Source organism: Gorilla gorilla, chromosome 1 (assembly GCF_029281585.2).
Source record: "Gorilla gorilla gorilla isolate KB3781 chromosome 1, NHGRI_mGorGor1-v2.1_pri, whole genome shotgun sequence".
Classification (NCBI taxonomy): Eukaryota; Metazoa; Chordata; class Mammalia; order Primates; family Hominidae; genus Gorilla; species Gorilla gorilla.
Window position 1 is genome coordinate 189,886,656 of NC_073224.2, and position 25,775 is coordinate 189,912,430.

Genomic DNA, 25,775 nt, shown 5'->3' on the forward strand with positions numbered 1-25,775 from the left:
TGGCCAAATATGAAGTTGAGGGCCCTCAGCTTATATCCTAACTCCACCACTTACTATGAAGGACTGGCAGAATGTTTCTTCCTCTGTAGAGATGTACCCTCCACTCCCTGGTACCATGAGGCTAGAGGGAGACTGTGTGTCTGCGCAAAGGCTGAGTAGAATGCACAGGTGAAGACAGCTTCTACCTTGCAACTCAAGATACACTCATGGTACATTAGGGCATCATCCACATGAAAAGATTTTAAAATTTCATCTTAATAACTACTAACTGAGGTGAAACTGGGTATAGATGGGGACTAAAGGTGAATGAGAGGGTTGTCTCTCCTCCCAAAGAGTTTACAGTCTGGCAGAAAACAGACAAGCTCTGGTGTTAGATGACTTTGATTGACAGCCTAACTCTTCTACTTTTTAACTGGGGTACCTTGGGAAAGTTATTTCATCTCTTGAAACTTCAGTTTCCTCATCTGTAAAAATGAGGACAATAATAGTACCTACAACTCCTAGTGCTGTAGAAGGATTCAGATAAAGGATTAAGCACAATGTCTGGCATTTGGCAAGAATTCAATCAATCTTTATATCAGGATTATGATTTATGTCATTCCCAGCAGTTGCAAAGACCACAGATGTGAAGGACCTTCAAGGTACATCAGTTTCTAACCACTGAGACAAGGAGGATGTGTGTCCCCACTTGATGAGCTTGAGGGAGAGAGTGATTTGTCCATAGCTTTCTTTTCCAAACTTTTGTCATTCATCAGTGATGATGGCAGTGAGGGGCTGCCACTCTGATGTGTCTTGGTATCTGTCTCATAAAACAGTGAGAAGGCCCAGCGGGGCTGTGTGGACAAAGCATGCTCATGTCTCTGCTGGAGAAGGAATACAGGGGGTTCATGTTCATAGAGAGGTACAAAAGGCATCCATGAATTACCGAGCCCACAGTTTCTCTTGCTCCTAGTTTTTGGCCACAGTGTCTCCTTCAGAAGATGGACAGGAATTTGATAGAGAAAGAAAATAAAAGCTTGCTTGGGGTAAGATTAGGTTTGAACTTTAATCAATTTGCTTATTTATTTATTCATTTACTTCAGGACTTGAACTCATTTCTGTCTTGACTCTAGAGTCTAGATTCTTACTCACTGCACTCATGGGCCCTCCCATGCTTATAAATGCAAACACGAACAGAAGACACTTCGAAATTTTGCTTAAATTCAAAGAAAATAATCATTAACACTAGTAAGAGATCCAAATCTTTACAAGTGCTTCAAATCATTTCCAAGTGATTTAATAATGTTAATATTAATAGTAATAGGTACTATTTGTTGACTACTTACTGGATGCCAAGCACTTTATATGCATTTATGTCAATTTATGTGAGTGCTACTCAATATAGACTGCTATCACGTGTGTTCTCTCAACAGTTTTTCAACACCCTTATGTGGTAGGCAGCCTCTCCTCCTCCCATTTCTCCAACTATGGGCCTCATTTTACACCCAAGGAAACTGAAATGCAGAGGAGGTAAAAGAACTTGATCAAAGTCACCCTATAAGTATAGGGCTTCTGGTACCCCTTGCCCATCCAGTTTGGTTACAGTTTCCATCATGTTCAGATACAGCTCTTGGTGTTCTCTTGATTTACTCAAATTCAATTCTTTCCATCTTACCTTAGTTGCTTCTCTCAAAATCACCTGCTAGTGATAAGCCTGCCCCTAATGTTTCCTACACAAAAGGCATCTTTTGTGTATGTGGCTATGTGGTCCAGTAGGAAGTTGCATTCACGATGAACTTCAATTTGACTCTGAGGCTAGTCAAATTGTCAAATTAAGTTTTATTGGCTACATCTGCAAAAATAAAAGATGCACAACTCAAGAAAAAAAGTTGTTACAAAGCTGAAATTAGGAAGTCTAAACATTCCTTGTGGAATGAATAGTGCCAGGCACATTTATGTCCATGGCGTAATGAAGAGACAAGGAAATTAGATAGACAAAATCCTTGCCCTCATAGAGTTTACATTCAAATGAAGGTAGCACAAACAAGTAATAAAAAATTAAAATAGTTTTAGATAGCAATAAGTAGTATAAGGAAAACAAGGCAGGACAAGGTGCATAGGCAGAATGATGGAGGGAGGGAGAGCTCTTCTGGACCGCAGATGAGAGAAGGACTGTTCTGAGGAGGGGTCCTTGAGAGCAGAGGCCTGAGCCAAGTGAAGGAGGAAGCCGTGTGAGGGTCTGGAGGTGCAGGTATAGCAGGATGGCGCTAAGGAGTCAGTTGGACATCCTGGAACAAGAGCAAGAGGGCCAGTGAGACTGAAGTGGGGTGAGCAAGCGTCAACAAGATCTGAGTGTCTGAGAGGCAGGTTGAGATCAGATAATACTGGATGTGGCAAGCCACAGTTAGGAATTTGGATCTTATTTATTCCACCAACAGTCCTATGGAGCATGTGGTATTTCCAAAGTAAAAAGTTGAAGCCTAAAAATATTATGTAACTTTATCTGCCCTTCTGAAATGTCACCGTTTAGTAGTGGCTTTTTTTTTTTTTTTTTGAGATGGAGTCTCACTCTGTCACCCAGGCTGGAGTGCAGTGGCACGATCTCTGCTCACTGCAACCTCCGCCTCCTGGGTTTAAGCGATTCTCCTGGCTCATCCTCTAAGTAGGTGGGATTACAGGTGCCTGTCACCATGCCCAGCTAAGTTTTTGTATTTTTAGTACAGATGGTGTTTCACCATGTTGGTCAGGCTGGTCTCGAACTCCTGACCTCATGATCCGCCCGCCTTGGCCTACCAAAGTGCTGGGATTACAGGCATGAGCCACCGCGCCCAGCCACAGTGGCATTTTCATATTCTTTAGTCTTTCTATCAAATGAAAGCACAGGGTAGTTAAAAGGAAAATGAAAATGATGAGGCAGGGAGTCCCATAGAGGACCCCATTCTCCCTATCCCCAATAAGTCACTGTCAAATAGTAATAAATGAGTGGGAATCCGAATGAGGATTCAGGAAAATAAATGCAGTCTTCAGCCCTCTCTGGCCTTTGAAGTTTTATTCTATTTCCTAAAAACTAGAAACACTGTCCCAAGAACTGCTATCCACTCCATTCCAGTGTCCATTATTTACATCCCACATTATCCTTCTATGTCCAACACCATTAACAGTGTGAAGAAAGCTCAGGAAAACAAGGAATCCTGTTGCCTGGCAAATCCAGGAGTGGCAAATATATCAATTCTATGCTAGTCTAGCTATTCCCTGCACACTTCTATACTTAGCAAATCTACCTAAGAGGAAAAAGAAACCACAGAATTTTATAGAAGATATTAAAAACAGCCTTGACACTAAAATAGAAAGGACTTAGAAATGTTTACAATACTTAGGTAATATCTTCAACACACCTTCACCAGAAATTCATAAGGGCTGAACCCTTGTAAGTTGGTGAGCACAAGAAGGGTCTACAAAGGAAATATAGTACCCAGGTGAGGAGTGTGGGTTCTGGGGTCAGGCTGTCTAGGTTCAGAGAGTGATGATAAGGGCTTAATAAGAGAATTTGTATAAAGTACTTAGTATGATACTTTATATGCAGTAATAATGCTAAAAAATAAGCTGCTATTATTATTACAGAGATAAACCCCAGACGTTGATTCAAGGATGGTGAGGTTAACAACATCACTAAGAGGAACACCGGAAAACAATGATGCCAAGAATAAATTGCAAGGTTGTAGGGGAACCAAGACTATGCATCCAAAAAATATTTATTGAACAACTTCTCTGGGCCAGAGTTCAACTTTCCTTTCAGCCATGAATGATTCTAAATCAAACAAATAGATCACAGGCACCCATGTCTAGTGTTGGACAATGGAGCTCCTGGTTTAAAAAACAGCCTTTGGATTTTCTACATCTAGGGAGACAAGACTCAACCAGAATTAACAAGAAAATAAGCTAAGTGTGAGGTGTGGAGCAGTATATAAATGCTATAGGTAATCAGAGACAGGAGACAATAATAGAGGCCAGAGAGGTCCAGAAGGGCTTCATTAAGCAGAAGACCTCACAGAGAATGAGGTGTCCTTGTCACCACAGTGGCTAGGTCTCCATCCAAAGCAGACAGTCCTCTTAGCTGGTAAATGATGCTGCTGTTACAGAAATTAAAATATGACATAGAGATACATAAACAGAAATGCACAAAATGAAATAAAATCTGTTTCATGTAAGACAGCAGGATGTAGTAGAAAGAGCATGGACTTAGAGCCACAAGGCCTCAGTGATTACTACCTGTGAAATCCTGGGTAAAATACTTATTCTCTCTAAAATAAATAAATGTTTTGTGAATAAGTGGAATAAATGAAATTCAGTTACCATACCCTGTTTAAATCAGGTACAGCTCTATATGGTCAATAAAACCACTCTGTGATCCTAGAAAGAGAAACTGTCTATTAAGTAAAGCGTTGTTATTAATTCATTTCATCCAGGGATGCTGAAACCAGAATAGATCATTCTTTTTGGAAAATGTTATCTGCAGACTTCCATTTAAATCCATAGCCATCTTAACTTATCCATATATTTCATTCAACCAGTCATGATGTTCAGAAATGCAATTCAAAAGTCAGTTCTTAATCACCTACTATGTCCTAGAATATCCAAAGATTTCACACAACCAGACATGTGACGGTCAGAAATGCAGTTCAAAAATCAACCCTTGATCATCTACTACATGCCAGACACTGAGGCAGATGACAAGGATTTGACAATGACAAAGGCACCACTCCTGTGCCCCTATGGAGTTCATAAGCAGTTGACCAGGCTTTAACAACAGTGTGCCAGAAGCCCTTCTACACTCTACTACTAGACAGCATAGATTTTCACTTTTGAAACCTCCAGCCATTGGTCCCAGCTTGGTCCTGTCTTCTACCTCTTGAAAATCCTTCAAAATACTAGAATATGGAGATTCACTAACATTTCTGAGCTTTGTTACCCCCTCTCACCCACCACCATACCAAAGTGGACTGCTCTTGCATGAAGACATCCTTATTCTCCCATGTCTAGTTATGCATGGTCTTGGATTTCAGGAAGATCTTCAATTTGCCACCCCTATCTCTACATATCCCTGACCACCTACTGAAAAACAAGTTCCCCTAACCTATCCCCCTTAACCTGCTTTATTTTCCTTACAGCAATTAATGATGATCTGAAACTGCATTATTTTGTTTGTTTCGTGGTTTATAAGTGATATGGTTTGGCTGGTTTGGCTATGTCCCCACCAAAATCTCATCTTGAATTATAGTTCCCATAATCCCCACGTGTTGTGGGAGAGACCCGGTGGGAGGTAACTGAATCATGGCGGCAGTTACCCCCATGCTGCTGTTCTTGTGATAGCGAGTGAGTTCTCAGGAGATTTGATGGTTTTATAAGGGGCTTTTCCACCTTTTGCTTGGCACTTCTTCCTGCCATCATGTGAAGAAGGACATGTGTGCTTCGCCTTCTGACACGAATGTAAGTTTCCTGAGGCTTCCACAGCCATGTGGAACTGTGAGTCAATTAAACCTCTTTCTTTATAAATTACCCAGTCTCAGGCACTCCTTTATAGCAGCATGAGAATGGACTAATACAATAAGCTTGTTATTTACATGCACTGCTAGAATGTAAACTTTGTCCCCAGCACCTATCACAGTGCCTGGATACAATAGGTACTCAATCAATTTTTGTCAGAATAAATAAATGACAGAACATACAAACCCTGTATCAGTTTACCTATATCTTTCTGACTACATCTGTCCCTTTCAACTTGGTAGTATTTATATGCATATTTATATACATACATATATCTTCCCTACATGGCTGGAAACTCCTTGAGGATCCATGTCTATTTCACCTTTGTATCTTCTGGACACTTGAGGCAGAGTGTTTCCTGGTTAATGTCTGTTAAATGGAATAAATACATGATACGGTTCCCTACTTGTTCCTCTGCAGGCTTCTTAATCTTAACTTTGTCAAATCACTACCTCAATCCTCAAGAATACAAACATATTTGATTGGTGACAAGGAAAAGTAAAGGACCATTTTAACCACATTTCTGTTGCTTCCTTTTAAGAATTACTTGGCCACTAAGCTTAAAGGTTCTTTCCTCCCACCTCCTACAATCCATCAACCTCTTACTTGATAGGGCTTTTGCAAACACCTGTCAATTTCTTGGGGAGGGAAAAGTGAATAAAACCTTTAAAAAACATGCACTCTCCCAGAGTGCACCAATCTCTGCTTGCTGTGGGTACAAGCTATTTTTACCAGGTGATACTGTGATATTCCTTTTCAACACATGATATTCACTCTTTCAAGCTGTTCGGCACTGTTCTATTTGGTTTCATGTTACATCAATGAGACAGTTTGAGGGAAAAGGAAAAATGGGACATGCTATATTTAGAAGCACCACTGAAACCCTAAATAAAAACTCTGAAAATTTCCTAAGCTCTTTGGCATCTGCATTCAGGACCCTACCTACTGACCTAAGATTAAGGCTGAGTAAAAAATGCTTTTGTGTAGAGAGTATTTTCCTAAGAATATTAATTATAGAAAGCCATTTTCAGTGTATCCAAAACTTTAGAGGGTGAAAAATCATACAGACAGGACTTAGAAGAGTCAAACAATTACTACATGTATTTTGTATCTTCATAGTATTTTTTACTCTGCAAATTATGAGTCTAATTATATTTTAAAATAATAACATGTCTGGTTATGCATCTGGACATGCTGAGTTTGAGGCAGCCATGTGACAAGTATGAAGAGTTGGCCAACAGCAGTTAGACATGGAAAAACAAAGCTCTGGGGGATTTAGGCTGGAGTATCAATTTCTCTGCATATGGGTAGAACATGAAATGATGAAAGAAAATAACATAAGCCTTGAAGAATCAGGAAAGCAGTAGGATTAGTAGGAAAACTTACTATTCAAATGTTAGCAATCAATGCGTGCTGGAAGGACAAGAAAAAGGTTTCAAAAGAAGTATGTGCCTAAGATAGTATCTAGCATGTTATGAAGGCTAAAACATCCTTAACTCACAGTCTCATTGCAAGACTCAGTGGTTACAGCCAAAAGGTCTTTGTAATCTGTAAAACATGATACAACGATTTGTTTCTCTTATTTCTAGAAGGAATGTAAGGGTGGTAGGGTAGATCAACTGCAAAACTAGCACAATCTTTACCTATAACTATGCCCTTTGCAATGTGACTTTGCAGATCTTCCTAGAAAGAGATGTAATCTCTTTCCCCACTCCTGTATCTGGGCTGGTCTTGTCATCTGCTTTGGCCAATAGGATGCAGTAGAAATTCCACCGTGTCACTTATTCCTTACTTTCGCTCTCTCTCGGTACCCTGCCCAGCTGTCATATGAACAAGCCCTGGTTCTCCTTCTAGAGGAAAAGAGATCACATGGAAGATAGTCCAGTGAGCCCAGCCAAGGCCATCCTTAGATAGCCTATAGCCCTCAACCCCCACACATGTGAAAGAACCCGGTCATGATCAGCAGAGCTACCTTCTTGCCCAAGAGCTGACTAAAACACAAGAATAAGACCAACTGAGATAAAAAGAACTGACTTGTAGACTCATGAGCAATAATAAACATTCACTGTTTCAAACCATTGCATTTGAGGTGGTTAATTATACAGCTATAGGTAACTGATACAAGTAGCAATAAATAAAGCAGTCCACCCCGAGACATACTATGTGTCTGGCATTCTGCTAATGAGCACTTTGCAGGGATTATTTGATTATTTCATTTGTTTCTCACAATAAATTTATGCAGTAAATATTATTATTCCCATTTTATAGATTATAATAAAATCAAGGTGCACATTGGTTAAGTTAACTTGCTCCAGTGTTGCACAGCTAGCAAACAATGGGACCGAAATTCAAATCTGGCAGTCCAACCTCAGAGCAGCACTTAATCTAAGAAAGAGCATCTTTTCCTTAATCCAACAAATAGGAACTTTTCCCAGTCTTCTCCGGTATAATCTGTTCTAACCTTTTCCTTCACTTCTGATTGTTCTAACTCAAAAGGCCATTTCTATAAATAACTGCAAAAACTGACTTCATTTGTTGATATGTTATTTCATTTGATCCTTACAATAAGCATTAAGTTTCCACCATCACCTTTGTTTTATAGAGGTGAGAGGAAAAGGTGGGGGGTGAGCAGACTGGTTGGGCTGTAACTCCAAGTCTAGTAACTCCACAGCCAACACCCATGTTGCCTGGCCACTCTTCTGAATGGTCCCCAAGTTCTCCATGCCTTCCTTAAGGCTTAATTGCCAGCCAACAGTTCCACTTACTGAACATATACCAAATACCCCCTATGTCTCTAGGCACAAGACTGGCCCTTGAGGAGGCTTCAAAGCAGTTAAACCCATATTCCCTGCCCTCATGGAACTCAACACCACTTGGGGATGCAAGACAGAAATATACAAAAGGCTAAAGGAACAGTAAGAGACGAAAAGTAAGAGGGTATTACTAATTGTCAAATGAATGGAATAAACAGTCAGATTCCAGAGTTCAAAGTGGAGTGAGAGAAAAGTATGTTAGATCTATCCAGCAAGCCTTCACATGGGAGGGATAATAGGATGGGAAATTCCCTGTGGGAACACAGCCGGTCACTGCCATAGGTGTATGATTCTTGTTTTGGGTTGTCATGGTGACTGTATCTTCAAGATATTCATGTGGTGACTATTTAAATCTGGTGACTTTGGACAAGGCCAATTCCTAGTATGTAGACAAAAAAGATTCATCTGAGAGTTCCAACATATCCAGAAGTTGGCAGGACTGATAGCTGGATCCTGGAAACTTGAAACAACTACCACGTCATGCCAATCAATAGATCTAGAAAATGAATAGTAAGATTAGTCTAGTCCCAGTGAGTAGAAAAAAAGATAGAGAAAAGGGCCAAGAAGCAATGCAAGCCATGCATCATACATACAGAATATCAGCAGGTGGTGTTCTAGCCCTTAGGGGCCAGGGAAAAAATAGGTAAGAATAAAACACCTGCACTTGAGAAAATTCAACCAGTTTCACTTCCAGACTATTTTGTTTCTGTTCTCAATACCCAGGAAAGACCAGCCTTAATCTAACACAACCTAACTTCCCAGGGGTACCTCTTGCCACCTATGCCCTTGCACTCTATGACACACCAGACACATTGTAATGACTGCAGTTTCTCAGCACACCTTCCTCTATTACACACCCATGCTGCTCCTGGCCTCTGGGACTTGGCACAAGCTTTTCCTTCTCTGGGATTTCTCATTTGTTCTATGTACCATACTCAATCCTGCCTTCCCTCTTCCCCTAGATAATTCCTACTTTTCCTTTATTCCTTAGTTTAAATGTCACTTCCAGTTGAAAATAGGGAAAACAGGAATCCCTGGGTGGGAAAAGACCATACATGAGGAAAGAGGCTGGTACAGTGGGCCTGAAGCTAGATGAGATTGGTGGTTCCAGGTCCAGTAAGAGGTTCTAACTGAAAGCCACATTTAACAGTCTGAGAAAAGGAAGGCAGTGTGATAAAGAATGAAATAATTCTGTTACTAGGGTCCCACGTCACAATGCTATGGGACTACCATGAAGGCAGTCCAGACAAGAAGAAAATGCTTCACCAAGAACTGGGAAGAGAGGAGCACCTGAGATCTGGAAGCAGGAAAAATGGCAAAAGTCCCCAAGTGATGGTGGAAACGCTCGAAGAGGTCTTACAGAAAGAGGGTGGTTAGCCAGAAAGATAAGCGTATCAAAATAGATGAGTGCAAATGCTGATATAGGAACAGAGATCTGGAGACAGTGGCCATAGAGGAAGCTAAAAAACCATCAGGTAATATAACATGTACATGTTTCCTACAGTGGCAGTAGCATAGGAGAAAGGTACAGGCAGCTTTAAAGCAACAAACAAAACAACAGTAGACAATGACCAGGAAATATGGTGAGAAGAGTCATCGGAAGAAAAGAAAGGCAAAACTGTAAGTAGCAGAACACATTATATAAATATCATTAATAATAAAAATAATATTCACCATGTATGAAGCATTTACTCAATTACCAAGAATCTATTAATAATATGCATTATTTCATATGGAAAAAATGGCCTCGAGGATGTCCAGAGAGATACAAGAAAGGAGCAAGGCTGACAGTGTGCCATTTTGTAGGTGGAAGCCTATATATCCACTGGAAATATTTAAAGTGACCTCTCCTAGGATCCAACTGGAGGGGTCTAGAGGACATTCAGGTTACATATGTTTAGAATCCAATTATCCTACCAGAATGAAACCTTGTTGAGGACAGAGACTGTGCTTTTTGTTCACCACTGTGTGAACAGAACCTGGCACTGGGCCTGACACATGAGAGTACTAGATAAATATGGGTTGGTAGACTTAACAAACAAGTATGGATGGGTGAATGGATGGATGGATTAATGGATAAAAACTCAGCTTAACATATTTGTATCATCGGGAAGCAAGATAGAAAGCATGTGTCCATGTTTGAACCAAAAATTTAAAGGGGAATGGAAACATCCCAAATCCACACCTGCTGATGACAGTGAGAAATAAGGTGAGATACTCTCAAGAGAATGGTAGAATTCATCTGCCCCCACCTTTTCCCTCCTGTGTATTCTATTTCAAATCGCTTTTCTATTCACATCTTACAGGCCAAGCAAACAAATGATTCTCCTCATTCATTGATTCAACAAACACTTCCTAAGCTCCTCAAGGGGCCAGGGCCCAAGGCAGGCATGAAGTAGCACTGAGCACACAGACAAGCAGGACACAGGCTGGGAAATATCAGCTAAGGTGGGTGTGGTATGGTAAGTGCAGAGGGTTCCTGTAAGAATTCAGAATAGTCATGCCCAACTCAATTTGGTGTGGTCCAAAGACATAACAGGCATCCCAGATAAATATGACGGCATGGCTACAGGAACAAGAGGAGGAAGAGTAGTCCATTCAGAGGTAGAAATGAGAAATGACACAAATTAGGTCCCTCCTCTGGGCTTTCAGGACACCCTGCACATATCTCATCATTGCATTTAGAGCAAAGACCGATGCTATCTGCTTATTCTCCTTGTTTTCTCCACAAGATTGTGGACTCCTTGAGATCAAAGGCTATGTTATTCATCTATATACTTCTAGCATCCAGCCAAGTTTCTGGGATACAAAGGTTACTTAACTGGATGAACATGAACTTCAGAAAGGGAAGGCAACATACCATAATGGTTAAAAACATGATAAAGAACACTGAAACTCACTTGGCTGTGACACCTTGAGCCATTTCTCTGTGCCTCAGTTTCTTCATCTGTGACAGGAAGATAATAATAATACTTATCCATATTAGTTGGGTCTACCCAGAAACAGACAATGAGACAGACAGAAGTGCAAGAGATTTATTAGTTTATTGTGAAAATTTTGGGGCGAGGAGGGTGAAGAAAGTAGAATTGGAGACAGAGCCTCAGACTATGAGGCAAATCAGACAAAGGCCTGCCAACCTAATGGAGAGCTCTGAAATAAAGATTACCCATTAGGGGAGTTCCCACACTGGGCAGAAATGGCCAGGCCTTAGTACTCCCAGAGTGTTCAGTCATTGGCTAGGACCGCCCAGCAAAAGCATGTCCTATAGGCACTGCAACTGGAGACTGTCATCTAACTGCACTCCTTGCAAACAAACATAAGCTTCCTCTTAAAGGCAGATCTGAATGGTGCGCCTCCATGAGGGCCACACTACCTGATGGGGTTGTGAGGTTTCCGTTAGTTACTACGGATTAAACACGTTAAACAGTGCCCAGAATTTAGTATGCATTATTTAAGGATTTGGTCTTACTGTGAGTTATCTATACAACTACATATAATTTTAAAACTTGAGTCTATGTTAGTAATTATAAACTCGAATGACTACAGGGGATAGGTAGGAAACATAAATGTGTAAATTGACCTAAAAAAGAGGAAAGGAGGCCCATGGTCTCTATAGCCTAACTGGAGAGTACATGCCTTGCCTTAAGGGATTCAGGTTAAAAACAATACCAAAGAAAATAGCCACTATTCAAGCCCAGCAAAGAGTCAAATCTTGAAAACTAAATTGGCATATAATTTTATGAACAAACCAAAGCTATTATGTAAATATCTTCTCCATCACTTTTGGTCACTGACAGTTAAGCGCAGAGCATCATAAGGACCTTACTTTTCAAAATCCATGCTGGTGAACTTGACCTCTTTGATACTTTAGGATTGATATTACAATCTCAAGAGGTATCACGGAATATTGAGGTTTGTTCTGCATTTGGTTATTCAAAGCTTTGATTTTTTAAATGTATAGAGATACTCTGTGCTGGATATTAAACACGTCTATTTCTTTTTCCTCTCCAACAAGGGAAATAGAAGAAAAATTATCTTGAATGAGGGATGTAAATCATGCTTGAGTGCTACAAGGCACTCAGGGTACCTGGCCAGAGGAAGTAAGCAGACAACTTTGTCCAGCCACAATGGACGAAGAAGAGATGGAGTGGTGTGGGGAAATCAGGTTCTGGGCCTGTAAAGTGTGGAGACATAGGCTCACTGTGCCTATGAGTCTCACTGAGTTCTGAGACTTGTTTGAGACTTGGCAGGTGACAGTGGGAAAGTATTCCTACAAGTAGGATCATACTGGTGGCAGTGCAGTAGTTAGAACAGAGGACCCAGTGTAGCACCTTCTCAGCTAGAGGCCGACCCAGGCCCTCCTCCATAGTAAGAGCAGGAGATTCTGCTTCATGAAGTCCTTAGTCACTGCTCTGGATCTTGATCCTGAGCCAAGTTGTGACTCTGCCACCAGTTCTCTATGACTTAGCTGCAAAGCATGACATCACTTATGATTCCTGATTGTGGCATATTGATGTAGTTTGAGCTGCTGAGGGGAAAAGGAATGTGGACACTCCTGTTATACCCAATCATGTATCATGAAAAGTCATACAGCTTCTGTTGGAAGTCGAGCTTTTGATAAACAGACGGCAGGTGCCTAAATGACGTTCCTTGATGACACTTGAAAAGGTCATAACAATCTCTCTGAACTCTGAAATTCTAGGTTTTGTATAAAGAGATTTGACAATTTATTCTGTTTTTACTTGTAATGAACAGTATATGACAGGTAAACTTTAGGGCATACAATAACTTTTCATTTCAATTCTGTAGCACAGTGGAATATTTGAAAAATACTTTATTGAGATAAAATTTATATAACAAAACTAACCATTTTAAAGTGAACAATCAGTGGCATTTAGTAAGTTCACATTTTTGTGCAATCATGACCTCTATCAAGTTCCAAAACACTTCCATTATTCCCCCTTATTCATTAAGCAGTTTTTCCCCATTCACCCCTGCTCCCTAACCCCTGGCAACCACCAATTTGCCTTGACACTATAGATTTATCTATTCTGGATATCTCATAAATGAAATAATATAATATGTGACCTTTTGTGTCTGGCTTCTTTCACTTATGTTTTGGAGGTTCATCCATGTTGTAGCATGTATCAGAATTCATTTCTTTTCATGGCTGAATAATATTCCACTGCATTACATAAAACAATTTGTTTATGCATTCATCCATTCATGGACATCTGGGCTGTTTTTACCTTTTGGCCATTTATGAATAATGCCTCTATGAACATGTGTGTACTTGTACTTGAATACTTGTTTTCTATTCTTTTGGGTATATATGCCAAGGACTGAAAGCAAAACAGGAGGGTTCCATTTTCTCCAATGGTTTTTTTTTTTTTTAAAACCTCCTCACCAATACTTCTTTTTTAAATCATAGCCATGCTAGTAGGTGTAAAGTGGTATCTCATTATGGTTTTAATGACGCTGAACATCTTTTTATGTGTTTGCTGGCTATTTCTTAACATTTTAAATAACAATCAGGGATCCAAATTTCAGTTAAAATTTCATTTTATCTGAGGCTTCCAAATGCAAATAAATGAACTGAAGTGACAGTTTAACAGGTACTTTCTGTGAGCTCCACTAAGTCCGTGCATGTATAGGCAATGACAACTGCATCACAACTTGCTAAGCTTTAGTGTAGTATTTTTTAAACTTTATTGTAAAATGCATTCCATCTCAGAAATCTTATCTTAGAATCAGAGAAATATGATTGATATTTAAGAAAATGCAAGCTCTACAAGGGTGGCAATTTTTATTTATACCACTCTACTAGGCACTCAATAAATGTTGGCTAATTAAAGGTATCAGTTTGACCACCTGGACCCAGAGACTGAAAAATTTAATGCAGGCAGTAAGGAAGAAAGATGAATCTAGGATAATTTCTAGATTCAATATTTTTCTGCCTAGGGCCACTGGGTAAATGGTGGTGCCATTAACCAGCATAGTGAATAAAGGAACAAGAACACTTATAATAAAAGAATTATCCTGGGCCAGGTGCGGTAACTCATGCCTGTAATCCCAGCACTTTGGGAAGCTCAGGGGGATGGATTGCTTGAGTCCAGGAGTTTGAGACCAGCCTGGGCAACATGGGGAAACCTCATCTCTAAAAAAAAATACAAGCATGGTGGTGCATGCCTATAGTCCTAGCTACTAAGGAGGCTGAGGTGGAAGGATTACCTGAGCCTGGGGGGTGGAGGCTGCAGTAAGTCCTGATCGTGCCACTGTACTCTAGCCTGGGTGACAGAGTAAGACACTGTCAGGAAAAAAAAAAAAGGAATTATCTTAGAATTCTTACTATTAATGCGGAGGTCCATTTTTACTTTTTTTTTTTCTTTAGGCTAGTCAAGTGAAGCCATTTTTACTTTTTAATCTTCAATTTTCATGCTCCCTTTATAACAACCTTTCCACGTGGATAAGTGTAAAAGAAAAGTGAAAGGGTGCTATAGAAACATAAGGTAAGAATGCTGCCCCTTTCAAAATTTCCCATTTAATTTTTTTGTGGTTTGGTTTTTCCTCCTATATATCCTATCCTGTCCTTACCCCTGCTGAATGTCAATCCATCTCACATCAATCTAGTGCTCCATGGTTATAATGACAGTGTTTACAGTACTGGTTATCCCAATTTGGTTTTGTAAATTTAAATCTGTTCTCTAGCTTATGAATTGGAGAACGTCTCCCACAGAACATCATTTATCTATAAAAGCAGATCATGGTCCACTGTGACCCCTATATGACACCACTTTGTGATTAGAGGGACACAGCACTAAATTTTAGTTTACTCTGATCACTTCCCCCCGTGGACTGGTTCTTCCATTTCAAAAATCAGAAAAAAATAACTCAAGCTTACTTTAATTTGGAAAAATGTTTCGGTGCTGTCTTTTAAAATTATTTTATTGTAAGAATACTCTAGCTTTGCTTGCATAATTTATACCCAAAAAGAATAAATCACACCCTTGAAGGTGAGAGAAATATTATTTCAACTCACAAGATTGTCCCATGTATACAAAAGTTTCTTGAGCTCTGTTCTTGTCGTATGTCCCAAACAACATGGTAACTTGACATCATATTATAGTACAGTCACATGTTGCTTAACAATGGGGATACGTTCTGAGAAATACGTCAGGCAATTTTGTCATCATGCAAACATCACAGAATGCACTTACACAAAGCCTAGGTGGTATAGACTACTGCACACCTAGGTTATATGGGATAGCCTACTGTTCACACACTACAAACTTGGACAGCATGTGACTAGTTAATACTGTAGGCCTCTGTAACATAATGCTTGTATTTGTGTATCTAAACATAGAAAAAGTACAGTAAAATAGAGAATAAAAGATTAAAAACAGTACATGTTTATAGGCAGTTGCCATAAATGGAGCTTGCAGGGCTGGAAATTACTCTGAGTGAGTCAATGAATGAGTGCTGAGTGAATATGAAGGCCTAGGACATTACTGTACACTACTGTAGACTTTATAAACACTGTACAATTAGGCTACACTGAATTTATAAAAATGTTTTTTCTTTTAATAATAAATTAACTTTAGCTTCTGTAACTTTTTTACTTTATAAATTTTTAAACTTTTAGACTCTTATAATAACACTTAGCTGAAAACACAAACACATGTACAGCTGTACACAAATATTTTCTTTCTTTATATCCTTTTCTATAAGCTTTTTTCTATTATTATTATTTTTTTACTTTTAAAACCTTTGTAGTTAAAAATGAAGATAAGAATGCACACAGTAGCCTAGGCCCATACAGGGTCAGAATTACCAATATCACTGTCTTGCACCTCCACATCTTGTCCCACTAGAAGGCCTTCAAGGGCAATAACAAACATGGACCTGTCACCTCCCGTGATAACAATGCCTTATTTTGAAATAACTCCTGAAGGACCTGCCTGACGCTATTTTACAATAAACTATTTTTTAAAATAAGTAGGTGTGCTTTTTTTTTTTGATACAGTCTCGCTCTGTCACCCAGGCTGGAGTGCAGTGGCGCGATTTTGGCTTACTGCAAGCTCTACCTCCCAGGTTCACGCCATTCTCCTGCCTCAGCCTCCTGAGTAGCTGGGACTAGAGGCGCCTGCCACCATGTCCAGCTAATTTTTGTATATTTAGTAGAGATGGAGTTTCACCGTGTTAGCCAGGATGGTCTCGATCTGACCTCGTGATCCGCCTGACTTGGCCTCCCAATGCGCTGGGATTACAGGCGTGAGCCACCTCACCCGGCCGGTGTACATTCTTAAATAATGATAAAAATATAGTATAGTAAATGCATAAACCAGTTACCTAGTAATGTATTAACATTATCAAGTGTTATATACTGTACATAATTGTATGTGCTATACTTTTATATGATTGGCAGCACAGTAGATTTGTTTACACCACTATTACCACAAACATATGAGTAATGTATTATGCTACGATGTTACAATGGCTATGATGTCACTAAGCAATGGGAGTTTTTCAGCTCCATTATAATCTTAGGGGACCTCCATCATAAATGAACTTCGTTGTTGACCTAAACGTACTTATGTGGTGCATGACCATACAGTATTACACTCAGTGTCATTTCCCCCTCAACAAGAACAGACAGGGAAAGTTTGTAGTACAAAACTCTTATTAGTAATACAAACTTGGGGTGTGACTTATATTATTACCATCATGCACCAGGCACTTCTAGAACACTAGTTCCAGTGACCTGAGTAAGATCCTCAACTTTTGCTTCCCAGATGACCCTTTGTCCAGAAACTCATGCTGTGAGAATAAAAAGACCTTTACTATCAGAAATGTAGGGAAAAAGATGGGCACCCAATCTCCAGGGAAAGAAAAGGAAATCCCTTTTATAATAGCAGCAGAGCAAACTAACCCAGATCAATCACAAGTTGCATAAGAGAGCAAAGTTGTACAGAGTCCTACTCAAACCTCTAGCAGCAAAAACATGACTTCCTGGCGTAGACTTCCTATTTAGGCAGTCTGCAGTTGATGACTACTCAGAACTTTTGCTTTTTATTTTCTCCTTACTCCCATCTCCACCCTACCTCTCTGAAATTTTAACTCAAGTCAGCACAACTTCAAAACTTTTCCTCTAAAGGTTTTCATTGAAGGAGCCTCATACTAAGTCATTTGCTCAATAAATAACTTGTTGATCGTCCCAAAGTGCTGGCATTACAGGCGTGAGGCACCGTGCCTGGCCTATATAGAATTTTGAAGGTCAAAGTATAAAGATTTTTTTCAACACTATCCACCAGTTGGGATAAGTTCCTTTGTGGTATATTTAAAATTGATTGTTGGGCACGGTGGCTCACGCCTGTAATCCCAGCACTTTGGGAGGCTGAGGCGGGTGGATCACGAGGTCAGGAGATCAAGACCATCCTGGCTAACACGGTGAAACCCCGTCTCTACTAAAAATACAAAAAAATTAGCTGGGTGTGGTGGCGGGCGCCTGTAGTCCCAGCTACTCGGGAGGCTGAGGAAGGAGCATGGTGTGCGCCCAGGAGGCGGAGCTTGCAGTGAGCCAAGATCGCGGCACTGCACTCCAGCCTGGGCGAAAGAGCGAGACTCTGTCTCAAACAAAAACAAAAACAAAACAAAAAAACAAAACAAAAAAAATTGATCATGCTTTGAAGTCACAAAACCAGGATTTAAGTCCCTTTTCTTGTCATTTACTGGATATCTATTATTGGGCAAGTCATCCAACTTCTCCAAGACTGTCGTTTTTAAAGTGGTGTCTTAGTCAGGGTCTCAACAGGAAACAGAAGGCATATTCAAAAAGGGAAATTGCGCAGGATTTAATGAAGATAAGTCATTGAAGATAGAAACAGTGGAGACCCAGCCCTAGATCTTGAGAGAACCCATAGACAGAGAGAAAGCTGTAGCTGTAGATTGGATAGGTGATGTGGCCTCCACGCAGCCACTACTAGCCATTGCTAGCCAGTAACCTGGAAGGGAGGGAGCTGGAGAAGTAAATATTCCAAACTCAATTTTCATCTGTCTGAGATATCCTGTAAGTGCTCCGTATTGGCTGAATCCTTCCAGAAGCAAGAGTGCAAGGGAGCTTGTTGATGAAGCTATGAAGGTCAGCCCTAAGGCCACAGAAAGGATTGGGAAAAGGGTAGAGAGTAACATCTCAAGGGCAAATGAAAGAGACTCAGCCCAAAACTTAATAATGGCTGTCCACCTCTCACATAGATTTGCTGTGAGGATGAAATTAATAATATTAATATATGTAAAAATACTTTGTAAACTGTAAACAAAATACACAAATATAATAATTATAAGGTCTATCCTATAAGAAATAAACAAAAAAGAATAATACCAATCTATGGTATGAGTCTTCTAAGGTTGACAGATCTCACACTTTTAAATCTAGTATATTCTTTACACTGGAATTTATTCTTTCTGGTTAAAAGTTCCGATCATGAGGACAAAAATCAAACAGAAAAGGGAATTTTCAGTATTAAATAAGTGAAAAATTAATTCCCCTGGCAAGATGGGAGTGACAGTGGTCGGGCAGGACTCAGACACCTACACATCAGCATCTACCAGGTTGTTTTCCTGCCTTCCTCCCTTTTCCAGATCCTAATCTAACTTCTGCCAGCAGCAGAATTAGCAGAAGTCCATTTTCTATTGCACTTCAGAACCAGTTCTTATAAGCACAAATTCATTTGCCAAAGAAACATTCAACAAGCATTTGGAGAGAATCACTATGCTAAGCATCTACTTACTGGTAGACAATATTTACGTCAACATTTACTCAGTATATAAAACTTATAACTCAATTTACAATAGTTTTCCTCCTTGTTCACTCCTCTCAAGCCACACTGACCTCCTTGCTGTAACTTGAACCCCTCTAGGTATACTCCCGCCATATGGCCTTTGCCCTGGCTGTTCCCTCTGCTTATAACCCCCAGATAGCCACACAACTGAAACTTCTTCATCTTCATCAAGTTTTGTTCAAATATCACTTACCAGTGAGGCCTACTGTATTCAAGATTGCAATCCTCCACTGGAATCCTTATCCCTCTTTATCTTACTCTATTTTTTTTCCCACATAGCATTTTTAACTGTCTAACGTGCTCTATGATGCACTTCTTGATTATGGTTATTTTTAATGTCTACTTTCTCTTGTTCCTTTGCTGACAGGGATAGCTGAGTTTTGTTCACTGATACATCCTAAACAGCTAGAACTGGGCCAGGTCCATACCAGACACTCAATAAACATTCACTGAATCTATCAATCAATCATGCCTATAATCCCAGCACTTTGAGAGGCTGAGGTGGGAGGATCACTTGAGGCCAGGAGTTTGAGAGTAGCCTGGGCAACATAGAGAGACCCTGTCTCTACAAAAAAATGCAAAAATTAGCTAGGCTTGGTGGCGCGAACCTGTAGTTCCAGCTACTCAGGAGGCTGAGGTTGAAGGATTGCTTGAGCCCAGAAGGTCAAGGCTACAGTGAACTGTGACCATGCCACTACACTCCAGTTTGGGTGACAGAGCAAGACCGTCTCAAAAACACAAAACATAAACAACAAAAACCAATCATCCATCAGTCATCTGAAATGGTTGTAGGAGGCTCAGAGACATGAGCAATTGTTTGTCAATGGAAGTATTAAAAGTACAAAAAGAAGCTATTTTGGTGCTATATTTTAAATATAATAGACTCACCCCAACTACAACTTGTTGCAAAATTGTTGCTCATAGGTGAAAATTCATAGTGATGATTAACCTTCATTACAATGAAAAGTAAAAGCTGCAGTATTTCTATTAAAAGAAACATAAGATCAAGTATCAAGCTGGTACTATAGATAATAAGCATTTGCAATTAACATACTGTGAATAACTGTAAACTCTGTTATTATACTAATAAAATTTAAAAATTCCTACAGCAACTGGGAACTCCGTAGCAGTTGCAATGTCAACACTAGCCACTTTGCCAGTTGTTCAGAGGCTGTGCAAATTAGCACAAACTGGTAGTAACAGTAACACGCATAGGGTTTTTGGGAGTCATTTTTGCACAACATAAGTTTAGCGGTTTTTTCTTTTCTTTGGATAAAATATCATACTCTGATGCATGAACATGTGGAACAGAGATGAACTTCAAACTAGTGAGGAGAATAAACTGTGTAGTAGGCAGTTTAGGTTCCTCTGAGTAAACTATTGCCAGACTCTGATTTGAGTGAACAAAGATGCTTGTGTGGCAAATTTTGGTCCATAAATTCATGGTTTGAATATGTGGAAAAGATGCATCAAGGGATTAGTATAATTATTTTGTTTCAGAGATACCAGAGGGTCAAAGAGCTCAAATGACAAGGGGGTATGAAAGTATCAAAGTGGTAAATGGTTTCTTCTGAGAAAGTCAAACCTTCTGCTTCCATCACCTAAGATACTATAAAACTAGAAAGATTAGGAAGCTACTGCACAGCTGTCTTTTTTGGTCAATGAAAGACATTGCTAGTGGACCTTATCACAGATTAAACTCAGCTTGGACAATGACCCTAACTCAGCTTCAGTTATAATCAGCTTTACACACAAAAAGTGTGGGGTGTGTATGTGTATGTGTATGTGTGTGTGTTGGTACATGATGAGTATTTTGGGGTTTCTCACATGTAAATCCAAATTGAACTGTTCTAAAACAAGAATTAAAATCTCACCTGTTTCATATTCTGCATGCTGAATTATTTTGAAAGAATCAATACAGCTTTTTACTAAAACCATGTGTTACTGGCTAAATTAAGTCCCTTCAAATTCATATGTTGAAGTGCTAACCCCCAGTATCTCAGGATGTGACTGTATTTTCATATAGGGCCTTTAAAAAAGTAATTAAGGTAAAAGGAGGTCATGTAAGTGGGCCCTAATCCAACAGGACTGGTATTCTTAAAGAAGAGATTAGGCCGTAAACAGAGCAAAGAACATATGAAGAGATAGATAAGACAGCCATTTTACAAGCCAAGGAGACAGATCTCAGAATAACAACCCTGCTAACACCTTCATCTTGAACTTCTAGCCTCCAGAACTGTGAGGAAATAAATTTTTGTTGTTTAAGCCTCCCAGTCTGTGATATTTGTCATGGCAGCCCTAGCAAACTAATACTCTATGTATGATTCATCTCATCATATTGTTCTATCAAAAGATGAAATAGATTTTAAAAATCCAGTTCCCAATAAAAAAATCACAAGTTGATAGATGCCTCATTTATGCAGTACCATGAGTGAATAAGTCATTCCACATTAAGTAAGATATCCAGATAACTGAAGCTTGCCCTTAACAAACCTAAGTTTGTAATCTAATCCTATCAGATGGAAATGTTTCTAAAATACATCATTATATACTGCCCCACTTTTTAGAGAGAATATACAATTTAACTTTTTTAAAGAATAAAAATTAAAATGTCCAATAAATCAGCAATACTATTCAGTACTCTAATTCAAGTTTTACTTTGGCCCAAGAATAAGACTGATTTCTCATGTCTTATCTTTATAATTCATTCGCCCCTCACATTCAGCTAATATTTCTTGAAACTTGTATCTAGCAAGGCTTCTAAATTACTATAGGCTGAGAAACTAAGGAACTAAACATGTTAGAACTATGTCTGAAGTAAAAATAAAAAGGCTTGAGGGAATATGAGAGGAGCTTGCCTCTAAGTAAATGAGTTAGCATACTCTTTGTGGATATATGTTTGCTTTTGAGAAAAGTTTTTGCTTCTATCACAGATTTGCCTGTATTCCCAAGACATAATGTTGTAAAAAGTTCATGACTACTAAGTTTAGATAAGTGAGATTTCAGTTTTACAACATTTTATTAATAATTTTTGGCTTGTTTCTACCTCAAAAACTTTTCACAGCATATTTATGATAGATTGATATTATAATCTATATAGTGTTGATTCTGCCCTATAAAAAAGATGAATCTGAATATATCAACTTTAACAGCTAGCATGTATCAGTATTTATCATGTGCCTGGTACTGTGCTAAACACACTTTACATATTTCACTTAACTAAAACAATGCATAGAATTTATTGAAAGCAGGAAAAGGGATGCAAAATCACTATGATTTTTCAGCAACTGTGAATAATGGATGGATATTATAATATCCATTATCATATTATGCAAATGAGCAGTACTGCTCATATAAAACATTTCAATTTTTTTTTAAGCTGCTAATGAAAACTAGTACCAAATTAAATATAATCTTGGCACAAGACAATCACTTTTTTCCATGGACCATCACTCCTGACATCAACCTGAAAAATTAAAGCACTTTCTCTAACTTTCCTGTGGCTCAGGATAAACTTACGAAGAAGGTATGCTATTATGCAGAATTAGGCCTCCAAAGGCATGTACTTAACACATCTGGATGTTAATTTTAAACATGAACTTTATTGATATATAATGCACATAAAATCAAATGCACAGATCATAAAGGTTCACTCTGATGAGTTTTGACAAATGGATATACCTTTGTAACCAACACCCCAATCAAGATAAAGCATATTTCAGTCACCCCAGTGAGCTCCCTCCTGTCCCTTTGTAGCCAAATCTCCCTCCCCAACTACAAGGAGCCATTTTTAAGCAGATGTAGTAGCAATGGTGGTAATAGCTACTGTTTATGTTTGGTTGATAATAGCAGTATTTACTGAGTGCCCATATGGCAGGCACTGTACATATATAATACTCTATTAATTCTCATGTCAACTTTACGAGGTTGGTATTAACCCTGTGTATCTATGGCGAAAAAAGTGGCGGGAAGGACCAAAAAATTAATTATGCAAGTCATATAACTACTGAGTGGTGAGGTCAGACCGGAACCAAGAATATCTAATTTAAAATCTCTCATGCTAAACTATATTGCACTTACACAAATGCTAAGGAGTTTTCTGTCAACCCAAAACACACAGTAAGTAGAGGAATTAGTAAGGCCACCAGCTCTAACTCACAACTCCACCTCTATTACAACCCACACCCAAGTACCTTATCTTAGCAAGCAAGTAAAGGTTTCAGAGGCTAATACTAATGATAACTAAAGAGGATTACTTTAGTTCTTCAACTAAAAACCTGCATGTAAATCCCTCATGTATTTCTAGAGTAGTTAGTAGAGGGGGAAAATCCTCTGTATAGGTGGGTGGGTCACAACCCCATCGGCCCCAAGGATTTTGTTAGTGCTTTAAAAAATGAATGGAAGGAATCCAGCCATCCACTTGCTCATGGTGGACCCCATAAGCCACAGTGCCACAGTCTACCCTACCTAAAAACTGAAAGGAGAGGTGCCGCGCAGCATTGTACTGTCACTTTATTAAGGAAGCAAGTGGTGTCATGCAGCACTGTACTGTCACTTTATTGAAGAAGCAAGGAGGCAAACATCTGGATTGAACCTTTTGATTCCTTGTTACGTTAATTTTATTCAGTGTTTTAAACTCAACCCACTCACATTTACAAAACACTTCACACAGACTACTTCCCTCATGAATGGAGTTCCATTCACATCTCACTTAAAACATCAAACTTATTCTGAAATGACGGAGGTTAAAGCTTGTTCAGTGTCAATTTGCAAGTATTATAAAATATGAAAAGCTAGGCGCACAAATGCAGGAGGATAATGTGAGGCAGCTTCTTCAAGGAGCTCTACTAAATTAAAGCATTTAGGTAAGGGGCATGGATAGGCTTAAAGGCACCAGAGAGCTCTCAACAAACTGTGTTGTGGAGCCCGGTATTTAAGTCCCCAGTGGGAAGATTTTATGAAAATTATTACCCTTGAGTGGTATTGGCTAACAGCTTGGGAATCAATATGACTCATTTTCCCCCAAACCTGGAATTGTTTTCTAGAAGTCCCTCCCTTCGGTTTCCCTGTGGTCTCCTCAAGTCCCTTAACATATGTTGGGGGAGCGGAGGTTCTCTCCTTGTAGAAACAAATGAGTCTCCTGCAGGTTCAAGACTTCAAGACCTGTGTTTACTAAATCCTACATGTATAACAGCCCCCAGCCCAAAGAGAGACAATTACAACATACACAGGTACACCCTACGAACACTTGAGCCTCCTTCTTCCTCAGCTAAACATGAGCACTGCTTAGTGTAAAACACGCGCCTTCCCAATCTCGTCTAGAAATACCCAAGTCCCAGGTCCACAGCGCGGTGTAATAGAGGAAAGATAGGGGAGGGTGCTGCCCTCCCTGTGAGACAATTAGCGAAAGTCACACAGAGGGGCCCCCTGAGGATCCAAGTCCGCGCGCCCAGCGCCTCGGGACCCTGATCGCCCGAAGCTGCCTGGACTTTTTGGCGCCACCAGGACGTTCAACAAAGCCACCTCGAAGACAACTACGGAAAGGCGCAGAAAGGAGTGGCGCGGGGCTGCTGCGGGGTCGCCTGTCGCTGGGGAGGGGGCGCGCGTCAACCCAAGTTTCAGCTGTCTCCCCTGGGGCCGGGAAGTCTCAGGAGGCCGGCAGGGGTGTGACCCTGACCTGCGGGGCCAGAGCCGCCAGATGGGCTGCGGTTGGGGTCGCCAGGAGCCCTCAGGTCTGGGCAGCGCGGGGGCAGGATCCTCTTGCAAGGGCCCTCTCCCCCTCCCTGGGAGTCGGGGTGGCCAGGCTGGCCGCTGGGAAAAGCCAGTCGCGACCACGTGGCCCAGCGGGCGTCCGTAACAGAGGGCGGGCAGAGTCGGGGGTGCGGGGCCTGCGCCGAGGCGCTTCTACCTGGTTCTTGAGGCGCATCTTCCCCGTCGGGCGATCCGGCCCGAGGCGGCGGAGGCTGGGTGGGGCGGGGCGCGGCAGGCGGGAAGACGTCCGCAGAGTCTCACCGCGCTCGCTCTCTAGCTCGCTCTGCGGCTCCGCCACCGTCGCCGCCGCCACCCCCTGCCCGCCTCGAGGGGGCGCTTCGCGTAGAGACGCAGGACGACTCCTGCGAGTCAGGTTCCTGTGGTGGCCCTGGCACCTACCTAGGGGGTTGGCATTCCAGTATGCTCAAAATGTTGAAGGAGAAAGTCTCCTCTCTTTCCTCCAATGCTGCTCCCTGTGGTCTGCTTAAATTTTAAATGAGGTAGCTTCTTTGCAGCTAAAGTTCACTGACACAGTTGGGACCAATGTTAATTGCTGTGCCGGGCCCACGGGGTTTATAAATGTGACGAATTCAGAACCCTTAGAATAAATCTTACCCTTTGGGGAGAGGAGCATGGAGAAGGTGGCTTGTCTTTGGCAGGGAATGTAGACACCTTAAGTAGATCCTTCAAGTCATGTTTGGCTGTTTGGTGTCTAAGATATGTCCAAAGTAAAGTGAGAAATGGAAACAATTGACCCAAACAAAATGCCGAAGTCCTTTGTGAGCTATGATTTCACGTAAAAATAGTTACTGGCCCTTCCATTACTCTGTGGCCTTTTAAACCACGCTAG

The 25,775-nt window shown here is 40.4% G+C and overlaps 1 protein-coding gene across 2 annotated transcripts in view; it reads right to left on the bottom strand.

Moving 5' to 3' along the window:
- Positions 1 to 25,252, bottom strand: part of ELAVL4 (ELAV like RNA binding protein 4) — a 155,641-nt gene extending 130,389 nt beyond the window's left edge. The window contains exon 1 of one of the 2 annotated variants that reach the window (XM_004025766.5): positions 25,083 to 25,252. In XM_004025766.5, coding sequence (XP_004025815.1) covers positions 25,083 to 25,100 — 18 coding nt within the window. In that variant the 5' untranslated portion in view covers positions 25,101 to 25,252. The remainder of the gene's footprint in view (positions 1 to 25,082) is intronic. The other variant, XM_019018161.3, reaches the window with a different exon arrangement.
- Positions 25,253 to 25,775: the final 523 nt, after the last annotated feature.